Genomic DNA, 12,843 nt, shown 5'->3' on the forward strand with positions numbered 1-12,843 from the left:
TGTGTGCCCCCTGGTGGTGGGGCACAAAATCATGAACAGTTAGCCCTGATGAGAAGAAAAAGACAAACAACCAATGTATGTAAGTATGCTAAAGAAAATCCATGTAATGTACAGAAGAGATACAGTTAGAAATGAATACCTTCAGGTTTCAGGAATTGTCTTTATAATAACCATTTAGCATCTTCACTAACAGCAGGCGTATATATTATATATATATATATATATATATATATATATATATATATATATATATATATAAAAAAAAAAGACAAAACATTTACAGAAATCTTTGCATTTCCATTCAAGATGATAATACTTTACAGAAACGAGGGCCTTGCGTACAATATTAAATAGAAAAATCAGATAGTAGGGACATTTTAAGTACTTTTTTACCCACTAGAATCAATTTATTTATTGCATTGCATTTATTATCCCACAGTTCAATCAGGATTCGCAGACACACAGACCCAGTTTCCTTCAGTACGTCAGATGCGAGATAAATGGACTCACATCGAAGTCCACAAAGCCCTTGCTGAACCAGTGCACAAGCTTCCTGAAGTCTTTTTCATAATTAGGAACTAATTAGAAAACTGTGCATCCAAAAAAAAAAAAAAAAAAAGGGTGTTTCTGGATCCTATCGGAAACCCACTAACACTAGAAGCAGGAGCAAGAAGGGAACCCGGAGAGCCTCCTGAAGAGCCTCCTGAAGCAAGCATGGCTGATCTGAACCGAAGCCGGGCCTCCATCTATCCGAACACGCATCGCATGTTTCAGCGTTTCTCCAGTTTCTTAAACTTGGCCTCTGCAAAAAAAAAAAAAAAAAAAAAACAAGATAAGTTTACTGAAATTCTATCGACTGGAATCCCAAAAGGTTTCCGGATGAGCAAAAAAAAAAGGTTTGCAGAACCACGGGAACAAAAGCATGTCACAAACAAAAAGGTCAGAAGCTGATAAACATGCAGTCCCTGCTCACACCTGGTTTTACATCTGTCACGAGTGATCACTGCTTAGACAGACAGCTGCTCACATCTGGCTCTATGAGAAAGACATCTGGCTCTATGTCTCATGTGTCCACTTGTGTTTGGATTTCACACACCGTTTCCGGCAGAGGAAGACTGCCATCGACTTTCATTACAGCGGCTGTCTACTGTATTGGCAGAAATGTTGCACTCTTCGCAAATTGTTGCGAGAATTCTCCAGCTAGGACAATTATGATGTTGATAAGTTGGTCTTTCGGTGATGTAAGGATATGCATCCCCCCCCCGGACCACTTCTGAATGATCAGAGTCTTTAAAATGAACTAGTCCCCTGTTCACATCTGTACTTAGTGCTGAGATCATATCTGTGTATCAGTTCACCCACTATCCATCCTAAACAGTATTCAAAATTAGATGGAGTGCGTCCCAAATCGTGACGTGTTGAAATGAGTTTCCACAAAGCTACCTGGAACGTAGCGGTGCAGACTTTTTTTTTTTTGCTAATATTGCCCACAGCTCACCCGCAACTAATATTGCTAATATTAAATGTTACTAATATTGTAACTGGATTCGATTTGTAATTTGGCTGCTGGGAATTGCGAAAGTCAAATTTAAACCTTTTTAAAAACATTAAGAATGAAATTTAGGACCAATATCACAACATTAAACACACACACACACACACACACACACACACACAGTTACCAACTGCCTTAACCAGCTATAAATTATTTAATTTATAAGGTAATTATTGCAAAACTTGCACTTTTACATAGATCAGTTTAACGTCTGTGGTACAATTCAAGACATTCGTACCAAATACAGAAAGCCGATTGGCTGCTGCATGTTGGTCTCATTTGTAGTCGTAATACAGCAAATTATATTTGTACCAGCGACATTAAGAACTACAACACCCAGGAAACTAAAAAACAAAAACATTTTAAAGTGCTGCAGGAGCATTTCAATGAGCGTTAGAGGTACCATTACATTGACTTGTAGGTGAATTAATGACTTTTTAAGGCCTAAAATTGGGATTTTTTAAATTTTAGACTTTTTAAGAATCCAAAGAAACCCTGAGAAGTATAGACTTCTTCGTGACCAGCAAAAAAAAAAATAAATAAAAAAAAATTGGGACGATTGGGTGATTGGGACACAGCACGTTCCAGTGTGAGTTTAAAATCTGTTCTCACTGCTCCACCTAGCGGTAGGTAATATTTTGTACACGCGTGAAAACACTTAAGTTGCACTCGCCCAGTTTTTTTGAGTATGTGTCCAGTTTGTACGCAGCCTGCTCCAGAGCCGTCACCTGTTCCTCAATCTGATTTATCTGGTCCAGGTATGGCTGCAGGCTCGCATCTACAATTCCAAAAGAATATCATCAAAACATAGGGCTGTGAAAAATGGAATAATCGAGGACAAAAGACATAAGGAAGAGAAAACTCACACTTCTGATTGAGGTCTTGCAAGTTGCGGCTGATGTTGATCGAAATGTCCTTCATCTCCATGTACTTCAGGCTGGTGAGCTTGTTCATATTCTCCAGAAGTTTATAATCCTCACAAGTGGCTAAAAAATGGCAATTACAATATTAATAACACACACAGACAAAAGATTTGCCAATATTCCCAGCATGTAATTTCACACCACTTACGGAATTCCCAGAATTTCCAGACGGAAGTGTAATTCCGTCTGCAGATAATGTAAATCTGTGTAAATCTGCAGATAATTCAAGTCTCAGTAGAGATAGTAAACATTTCACCCTTCGTTGTTTTTCCTAGGTTTAATATAAACATCATCCAAGTCCTGCTTGCCTTCTTGTTGCCAGTTACACTATTACTCACCCTATTAATACTACAAAACGATGTAGAAATATTCAATAAATTTTTTTTTCATTATTTGTATTGGGCTTTTAAAAAATGGACATTGTCCCAAAGCAGTGCTCAAAATTTTGTTTCTAATAAATTGTTTATCCTTAATGAGTGAGCCAGTGGTAACTACTGCAAGGATAAAATGATGGAATGAGAAAGAATCCATGCGAGGAACCAGACTCAAAAGGGATCCCATCCTTATAAACACTAAATGTCCATTCATTACAGTTCCATTATTGTTGAGGTGTTATGTTTATGGTATAAATGCAGAACTGATATTGTACCTAATCTGGAGAATCGAATACAATTCAACATGGACACAAATCACATACTATCTTTCGTAGTATAGTTATAACTACTACTACTACTACTTCTTTCAGCTGCTCCCTTTAGGGATTGTCTAGTACGCCTAGAAACGGTGCTGTTCAGGATGAAACACTGACTAAACCCCAGACATGTCAAGATGAAGTCTATAGCAGCCCACACACGATCTACCTCTACAACCCATGCACACTATATCTTCATGAAGCTGGACAGGGAGCATTGTGTATCATTGCTGGAAAAGGATCGAGTCTCCAAGTTCAAGTGAAGAATCGAACGCTTACCACCTCTAAAGACATCTTATAGAATCGAACACCTGCTTGGTCATTTGTGTTCACCTGTGAGTTCTCCTTGCAGAAAAACGGCCATCTTTTCGAACATATCTTTGCACAGCTCGTGGATGTCTGGTTCGGCCGGCTCTGTTGCCTCTTCGGCCGTTTCCACTCCACTATCATCTGGAACCAAGCGAACAAAAGACAAACGGATTTAACAACATGCACTTGTGGCTCATCATTTTCGTTTATGGCGTTTGGCAGACGAGTTTTTATCCAGTGACTTTTATTTCACTCATATATTTGAGCAGCTTAGGTGTTAAGAACCTTGCTTAAGGGCCCAGCAGTGGCAGCTTGGTGGTGCTGGGATTAGATCTCATGCCCTTTTCTTCTGTAGCTCATCATCATCATTGATGTACACCTAAATGAGCCAAAGACTACAGTGAACTGTAATGCAAATTGGTGTAAGTGTTGATGTTGGACTCACAGGCCTTCCTGTATTTTGATTGTAGGTTAGAGGTTAGGTATGTAGGTTAGATGAGAGTATAATACATTCATGCGTAAAACACTTGACATCTAGTGCACTAAACAGGGAGTTTGGAAGATCCAGGCTGAAGGAAGTGATTTGTCTTGCACGATTATTCGCTTACTGTTGTTGGTGGATCTTCTCGGCGCAGGAGCTGCATTTCCACCCGCTTCCCCCTGCCCGGGATCGTCTCCTGGATGTGCCTCCATCCTCAGCTGCAGCACGGACGGAGGAACCCGCGAGATGCTTTCCATAGCAGCGGGCCCCTGTCCTGTCGCCGCCATCTTCCACTTCCGTATTGTCACGTGACTCTGCGCGCCACGTGACTCTCACGGGGTTTCTACCATCACGCCCTGCTCACTAGATATAAATACATACAATTCATTTTATTATTAATATAAATAACATATTTTGTGTTGTAATATTTTAGAATGAATACAATGATTAACTAATTCATCGATTAATACATATATTTAGAATTATTTTATTTATTTGATATATAATGAAAATATTTTGTATAATTTAGGACTTACCTCTAAATCCTAAAATTATTATTATATATATGTCTTATTACTTAGTAAATTATAAAATTGATTTAAAAAAACTAATTATTTGTGGTTAGGACACTTAGACGGGCATGGCCACCGGAAACCTGTTACTCTTCTGTTTTTTAAATTAAAAGTCTCGTGGACTAATCGGCTCCTTATTTTGTTATTACCACCCGAAATATAGATTTCCAATTTGCAAAATATAAAATTATATATAGTGAATTAGGTGTCGTTTATACTTGTATAGATTATCCTGGATTTAGTGTTGTGTTAGGGTGATTTTTATACGCATATTTGATTTAAAAAAAAAAAAAAAAGACTCCAGACTATTTAAGTTACAAGCTAATATATTTGGTATAGTACCGGAAGTGTCTTCCTGAGTAAACCACACTGATAGAATAAATAAATAAATGTATTTATTAATGATTAAGTAGAATGTGTAATAAAACGTGTATCAAATTACGATATTTTTTAAAGGTGTATATTTTATTTTTAAAAGTGTTTTTTGTGAGGCTTGTGCATCCGGGCAGTTCAGAGTAGTGATGGGAAGATCGAATCTTTTCAGTGAATCGGTTCATTGAATCTTGTTCATCAAAATGAACGGATCTTTCATTATTTTATATATATATATATATATATATATATATATATATATATATATATATATATATATATATATATATATATATATATATATATATATATATATATATATATATATATATATATATATATACAATTTCGTTTATTTTCTTTCCTTCCATCAGAAATCAAATAAGATTTACAATTTTAATAAGCAGATTCCCCAACAGGTCTACATACACGAACTTCAACTACAGTACAAACAATGAAAATATGGCAGGATGAATAGCTTCACCTCTCATCAGAATCAGAATCAGGTTTAATGGCCAAGTGTGTTGACACAATTTGGTTCCAGCTGTTAGTTACTCTTAAAGTACAGACATAAAAAAAAACTATACATTCAGCTTGGACTATACAAGACAAGACAAAACAGACAATATAGACTGTATCTTCTCTTCCGTTTCGTTAGTTATAAAAAAATACTCATTTTTTTTTATAAAATTATGTGATTCATGAACGACCAGTCATTAGTACCGAGGGTGGCTGTGGTTACTGGGGAGTTTGGGGATGTGTTTCATTTCTACATTGAGGTTGTAAGTGCGCTAGAACGCCTATTAGAACACATCCCCACTTTCTCCCTCCCTCCCTCCCTCCCTACACCCGTGAGGCCGCGGGGCGGCGGTGACAGACAGGCCAGCGCGGAGAGTCAACATGGCGGCGTGCACAGCCACAAGCCCGCGCCGCTGTTCACCTCCTTAAACCCACGGCCCCGTGGCGGAGACGAGACAGCCGAGTCATGGAGACCGAGGAAGAGCAGCACATGACCACGCTCCTGTGCATGGGCTTTCCGGATCCCGGAGCCATTCGGAAAGCCCTGCGTCTGGCCAAGAACGACATTAACGAGGCCGTGGCCATCCTGACCAACGAGAGCCCCGGGCTCGGCTACGGCTACGAGCCGATGGAGAGCGGTCCCAGCCCGGGCTCAGGGCCCAGCGGAGACCGCGACACCAGCGTAAGGAGCGGCAGCGGCACTGGCGGCGGCGGCGGCGGGGGCAGTGGTGGCGGCAGCGGCACCAGCGGCTTCGATCCACCTCCCGCTTACCATGATGTTGTAGAAGGCGAGGTAAGACCGAAGGCTGGTCTCAGCGACTTCTGTCATTCTCCTTCACGGGTTTATGCAGTGTGTTAGCATGGCTAAGCTAACAGACCCGCATGGGAGGAAGCTCCTCAGGCTGGCTGTCAAAAGCTGGAGGGAAAAGTGCAGGGCGCTGAAACCCTTTACACAGTCCCGGGCTTCATGCTCACATGTTCACGAGTTTTTAACTTTTTAGATGCGATTGTAAATAAAATACCGCCACTTAATAGACTCTGAGCCACAAACAGGTATGTTTTTATACGTAAGTAGTAACTAGTGAGCTTTTCTCCAGGAGGAAGATCATGCATCGTACATGCTAATATTTAATAATAAGCATGTCTTAGTCAACATTTTACACTTTATATGAGTAGAAACGGTGTAGAAATCATGTAAAAATGGTGTAGACATGGTGTAGAAATCATGTAGAAGGTGAATAAATAGTGTAGAAATTGTGTAGACATGGTGTTGAAATTATGTAAGGACGGTGTGGACATGGTGAAAAAATAGTCTCTTAGATATTGTCTAGAAATGATGTAGACATGGTGTAGAGATAATGTAGGAACGGTGGAGACATTGTTTAGAAATGGTGTAGAAGTGATGTAGACAGGGTGTAGAAATTATATAGGAACGGTGTAGACATGGTAGAGAAATGGTGTAGAGATGGTGTAGAAATTAGGTAGACAGTGTGTAGAAATTATACAGGAACGGTGTAGACATGGTAGAGAAATGGTGTAGAAATTATGTAAAAAATGTTGTAGACATTGTGTAGAAAAGGTGTAGAAAATATATAGGAACGGTGTTGTCATTGTGTAGAAATGATGTAGGAACGTAGACATTGTTTAGAAATGGTGTAGACATTGTGTAGAACTTATATAAGAACGGTGTAGACATTGTGTAGAAATGGTGTACAAACAATGTAGACATTGTGTAGAACTTGTTAGAATGGTGTAGACATTGTGTAGAAATTATGTAAGAATGATGTAGACATTGTGTAGAAATGATGTAGACATGGTGTTGAAATTATATGGGAATTGTGTAGAAATGGTGTGGAAATTATGTAAGAGCTATGTAGACATTGTGTAGAAATGGTGTTAAAATCATGTAAACATTGTGTAGAACTTGTGTAAGAATGGTGTGGACATTGTGTTGAAATGGTGTAGAAGTAATGTCGGAATGGTGTAGAAATGGTGTCGACATGGTGAAAGAATAGTGTAGAAATTATGTAGACAGGGCATAAAACATATATAGGAAGGGTGTAGACGTGTAGAAATAGTGTAGAAATTATGTAAGAATGGTGTAAATATAGTGTACAAATGATGACATTGTGTAGAATTATGTAAGAGCGATGTAGTCATTGTGTTGAAATGGTGTAGAAATTATGTAAGAACGATATAGAAATGGTGTAGAAATTATGTAGACATGGTGTAGAAATGATATAGGAAGGGTGTAGAAATTGTGTAGAAATGGTGTAGAAATTTAGGCATGGTGTTGTAGAAATGTAGACATGGTGTTGTAATGTTGTAGAAATGTAGACATGGTGTAGACATGGTGTAGAAAATATATAGGAAGGGAGTACACATTGTGTAGAAATGTAGATATGGTGGTGTAATGTTGTAGACATGGTGTAGAAATGATATAGGAATGGTGTAGACATTGTGTAGAAATGTAGACATGGTTTTGTAATGTAGAAATGTAGACATGGTGTAGAAATGATATAGGAAGGGTGTAGACATTGTGTAGAAATGGTGTAGAAATTTAGACATTGTGTAGAAATGGTGTAGAAATTTAGACATTGTGTAGAAATAGTGTAGAAATGTAGACACAGTGTTGTAATAGTGAAGAAGTGATATAGGAACGGTGTAGACATTGTGTAGAAATGGTGTAGAAATGGAGACACAGTGTTGTAATAGTGAAGAAATGATATAGGAACGGTGTAGACATTGTGTAGAAATGGTGTAGAAATGGAGACACAGTGTTGTAATAGTGAAGAAATGATATAGGAACGGTGTAGACATTGTGTAGAAATGGTGTAGAAATGGAGACACTGTTGTAATAGTGAAGAAATGATATAGGAACGGTGTAGAAATGGTGTAGAAATGGAGACACAGTGTTGTAATAGTGAAGAAATGATATAGGAACGGTGTAGACATTGTGTAGAAATGGTGTAGAAATGGAGACACTGTTGTAATAGTGAAGAAATGATATAGGAACGGTGTAGACATTGTGTAGAAATGGTGTAGAAATGGAGACACAGTGTTGTAATAGTGAAGAAATGATATAGGAACGGTGTAGACATTGTGTAGAAATGGTGTAGAAATGTAGACATGGTGTAGAAATGATGCAGACATGCTGATGTAATAGAAGGCATTGTGTCAGGACAGGGTTTATGTAGTTGAGGGGAAGCAGCCTTCCTTTCCGGTCTGGAACATTTGTTTGCATTGGAGTAATTTTATCGACACGCCCCAACACACACAGTTACATGCTCATCAATCTCAATCTCAAGCTCTTGTATGCTGCATGTGCTTGAAAGTGATGCTAACTGGAGATTGTAGGCTCATGGGTGGTTCAGGGGTGCAGACAGACTGAGAGACAGATGGACTGATTTGTTTATTTATTGTGGGTGGGAATTCATGTATTATAGCATAGCTGAAGCTAATATACAAAAGCAATGTACATTATAGATAATAAATATGTAGATACACAGTATGTAGGTTTTTGAACAGTCGATGTTGGTCAAGTTCATATCTTGCTTAATGAGCTACCCGTAAGACAGTCTCTGTGTATTGTACAGTCTGATTGCTGTCGGAACAAACAACCTCCTGTAGAGCTCCTTTCTACATGCACTCGAGCTCAATGAGTCTCCTGCTAATGCAGCGCCGCCGTTTCATCAGTAGGTCACGGAGGGGGTGCTGTTCATTTTCCAGGACGGCTGTGTGTTTACAGAGACTGAGACAGATGTTAAAGAGACGGATGTTAATTGCCCCTCTCTGTTAGAATGTATGATGTCGCAGGACTTCATTAGACCTGAACTGTAGAATGCTTGTTTTAATCTGCGAATGAATTTCATGAGTGACGTCCAGTCACAGATACAGACATAAAAGATGAAGCTCACTGTGAGATTTCCAAAAAGCTGGAAAATGTAGAAGCGTGAAAAATCTTAGACTTAAAGCTACATATATCGAAAAATGTCATGTTTGTTTATTTTTTCCCCTTCAGCAGTAATGTTAATAGTAACATTCAACACTCCCTTCTTAACCATAAGTCACATCAGCGTACAGTTTTGAGAACCGTACAGGCGCAAACATGGACCTGAAAAAGAAATAATCAGTTCTGACTATGATTAAATACTCTACGCTACTAATAACTAAAAATAGATGTGAATTTTATTCACAAATGTAACGAAAAGTCTCTGGATACATAATAAAATCCCAGGAAAAATGAAATGGTGCTTAAAGTCTTAACCTATTCAGCAAAACCTCAAGACAGCGTATGATCATGAAGATAATGATTCGAATCGGCACATAAACACACGTTGCTAACATCGTAGCATGACACAGTCTTTTCACGAGGAGGAGCTATGCTGGGGTATCATGGACGATATGATTATGGCACAGACATGTTTTTTTTTTTTTTTTAACCAATCATACATAGCTCAGCTTTTAATTAGTATATATGTTTTTTTTTCTGGTCATGTTGATTTACCACACCAAGATGCCACTCCTGGGCCCCTAAACAAAGGCCCTTAGCTGTTTAGTTGTATGAATGAGTAACATGTGAGTGGCTCTGGAAACGGGAGTCTGCCAACCTTGCCGTTGTAGGAATCACACCATGTGTGCATATTTGGTCAACTATACATTATCATTTAACTGTAATCAAGAAACCAGTTTAGTTGTACTTTCATCAGTCCATATGTTACTTGTTAATAGGGAATATTTTACACAATTTGGTGCTTGTAGTTAGACTAGTCACTAGTCCAGTGGTGCTCTAATTCGTTTCCTATAACAGCAGCACGGGCTGCGGTGCCCTCTGTAATCCGAACGCTAAATTTCTCGCAAATTAGGGTGTTAAGGATGTTGTGGTTTCTCTGTAAGGTTATGACCTGTTTTTTTTTATTTTTTTTATTATTTTTTTTTTTTTCCTTTTTTTTTTGTCTTGTCGTCATTAGCATACGAGATGCTGGTCAGGATGAAATTTTATAGCTGCTGTAATGGAACAGAAAGTAAACTATTTTACAATATTAAATGTAGCAATAAATGGTACAAAACGCACATCACGTCACCCAGCACGTTATTGCAGTGCGTCACGTCGCCTCGTCACTACTTTATTAGAACAGCCCCCATGGTGTTTTATGCCTTGTTTAGTAATGAGGCTTTTCAAATGTCAATTTCAATGTCAAAATCTAATGCAATATTAAAGCCCATTCGATATCCGATACCCATCCGAAATATTGATACAGACTCTGCAAGGTCCTGCTACCAAGTTCTGAGAAATATCGGAAGCACGTTGAGGATGAGGTGCGTCCCACATCCTTTTACGTTGCATTTTGTTTTAGCTTTCTGCCCAAAAATACCAGGTAAACTAAGAACATGCCATTTTCAGATTTAGTCCCAGTTTTGCAACAACCTACAATAGATTTTGGAGCCTTGATTTTGGATCTTGGTTCATTGTGACGCTAAAACACCAATTAATCGGCACTGATAGTTGATTGCTGAAAGTATCGGCTATCAGCAAAAATCAACACCGGTAGTTTTTCCGGTTCGCTGTCATTGTGAGAGCGGCCTCTAGGGGCTAATCGCTGACTCCACGTGCTGGTTGGTAATCACTAGCACAGAGAGCGCTATATTATATTCATAATGTTTTTAAATGATATAATTATATTTATCAATTAATATAATCATATTTCATTTAGCACATTTTTATGATTCAGAAGTTTTTTTTTTTTTGTAATAATGTTTAATACTATTTCACATGGAGTGTTTATTTTTTTTCAGTATCTATTCAGCATCAGTAAATTAATCGTATCGACTCTAGCACAAATCAATTTGTCTCCAGTTCACTTTCAAAGTATATTTTCATCAATGCAGGATCATGACTTGTAAGCCTCCATCCCTGTTAGCGTTCTCGTGATCACTTATGCGATTCATATCGTGATATTTTTTCACTATCTGGGTGATAACGTTATATCACAACATAAAAGAAAGTAATCAAAAACAAATAAACAATGCCCCAAGTATGCTTTATTAAATAAAAGCAGATATCCAGTTTAACCACACTGTCGCACGTGCCATAGTGCTTAATTGTAGGTCCACAGGAGGAGGTGACATTCACGCTTGTAAAATCTTAACATTGGGCCAGACAAATGCATCAGACAAATTGAATGAGGAGGGAAGAGTTTTTTTTTTTAATGAATGAATTCGTTTCTGCCTGCAGTTTATACTTCGCTCAGTTTATCACATTCACTCAGATACACATTAAATCATTTAAAAACACAATTTTCAAGAATGCAATTCAGTTTTACACAAATTGGGCTTTTAAGAATGAACACAAAGCGGAAACGTTTTACTCAAAGGTATTGCTAAGAAACAAGCCAGATGTGACCGTGGCAAAAAAAATGAAATACTCCCAGAGATGATTTCAGGTTCTCACAAACAAAGTCAAACACAAACACCCAGATAAGATTTGACCCTCTTTCTGAAATTAATTATTTAGTCCAATCTCTCTGTTGTTTTACTCAGTTTGTAAGTAATAAACTTACAGAAGACTCTCGTTTCTTTTTTCCCTCTTTCCTTTTTTTTATTTGTTATTAAAAAAATTTTAAATTGTATTAAATATTTTTGGATCTGTGGATGTGGCAACATCTACATTTTCACCATTCGAACCTTTTGACCTCTTTCTGAGGTGAGATGGGAAACCTAAAAAGATAGCTTTTTCCGCTTTCTCGGCTAAAAAGCTAACCCGGAGCAAACGCGAATAAAATGTGCTGGGTGGAAAAACCAGTTCACTGGAAGTACAAATATGAAATGTTTTCTTTCACTTTGTGCTGAACATACCAGAGAACTTGCCTAACTTGCCTAATCTCATGCCACCAAGAATCCAGGAATATGATTGTTGAGTAGAAAAAAAGGGAATAAAAGCACATGGTCGGAAAAGGTGTCTGGAGCTGAGTATTATTGTGTTGAAACTTTGAGCAGCTTAATGAGAAGCGGGATGTGCTTGTTTTTTCACTTCTGGTTCTGTCTCAAATGGGGAAAAGTGAAAATGAAAGCACAGCCCTCCGAAAGTTGTTATTGTAACTAGAAGTACAGACACCCAGTGCAACATGCAGAGGATCGCGATGAGTGATGTACATCGTTGTTCCGCTTCAAAACGGTGAACTGTATAGCTTCTGTATACGGATTCCCACACATTTCAGCAACCAATTCAGCATCTGTTCTCCAGGGACAAGATTATCGAAATGAAACCTGGATATATTTCAGAGTAGTCATGTGCAGGCATGTGTAACAGTACAGGTTTACTGTTTTCTGGGCAGGAAATTCACCAGAGCTGCACAGGTTGTTGCTGGGATCCTCTTTAAAGCTGCCAGATGTTAGACACTTGGCGCTTCTCCACCTTCTGC

At 38.3% G+C, this 12,843-nt stretch overlaps 3 protein-coding genes across 6 annotated transcripts in view; 1 reads left to right on the plus strand and 2 right to left on the minus strand.

Moving 5' to 3' along the window:
* The window catches only part of LOC310738371 (ciliary microtubule-associated protein 2-like), a 365,395-nt gene that overhangs the window by 202,793 nt on the left and 149,759 nt on the right, over positions 1-12,843 (minus strand). The gene's annotated exons all lie outside the window — the stretch shown is intronic.
* bloc1s2 (biogenesis of lysosomal organelles complex-1, subunit 2) lies at positions 141-4,310 on the minus strand. The gene is made up of 5 exons (XM_083563378.1): positions 4,087-4,310; positions 3,503-3,619; positions 2,422-2,541; positions 2,229-2,333; positions 141-802 (listed from the first exon to the last, which is right to left on the minus strand). Exons 1-5 carry the CDS (start codon positions 4,244-4,246, stop codon positions 771-773), a joined length of 534 nt encoding a protein of 177 aa, XP_083419504.1. The 5' UTR covers positions 4,247-4,310; the 3' UTR covers positions 141-770.
* Positions 5,622-12,843, plus strand: part of usp24 (ubiquitin specific peptidase 24) — a 64,552-nt gene continuing 57,330 nt past the window's right edge. For 2 of the 4 annotated variants that reach the window (XM_083563270.1, XM_083563271.1), the window contains exon 1: positions 5,622-6,215. In XM_083563270.1, coding sequence (XP_083419396.1) covers positions 5,889-6,215 — 327 coding nt within the window. In that variant the 5' untranslated portion in view covers positions 5,622-5,888. The remainder of the gene's footprint in view (positions 6,216-12,843) is intronic. The other 2 variants (XM_083563268.1, XM_083563269.1) reach the window with 1 other exon arrangement.

The sequence above is a fragment of the Silurus aristotelis genome (assembly GCF_946808225.1).
Source record: "Silurus aristotelis genome assembly, chromosome: 15".
In the NCBI taxonomy this organism is placed as follows: domain Eukaryota; kingdom Metazoa; phylum Chordata; class Actinopteri; order Siluriformes; family Siluridae; genus Silurus; species Silurus aristotelis.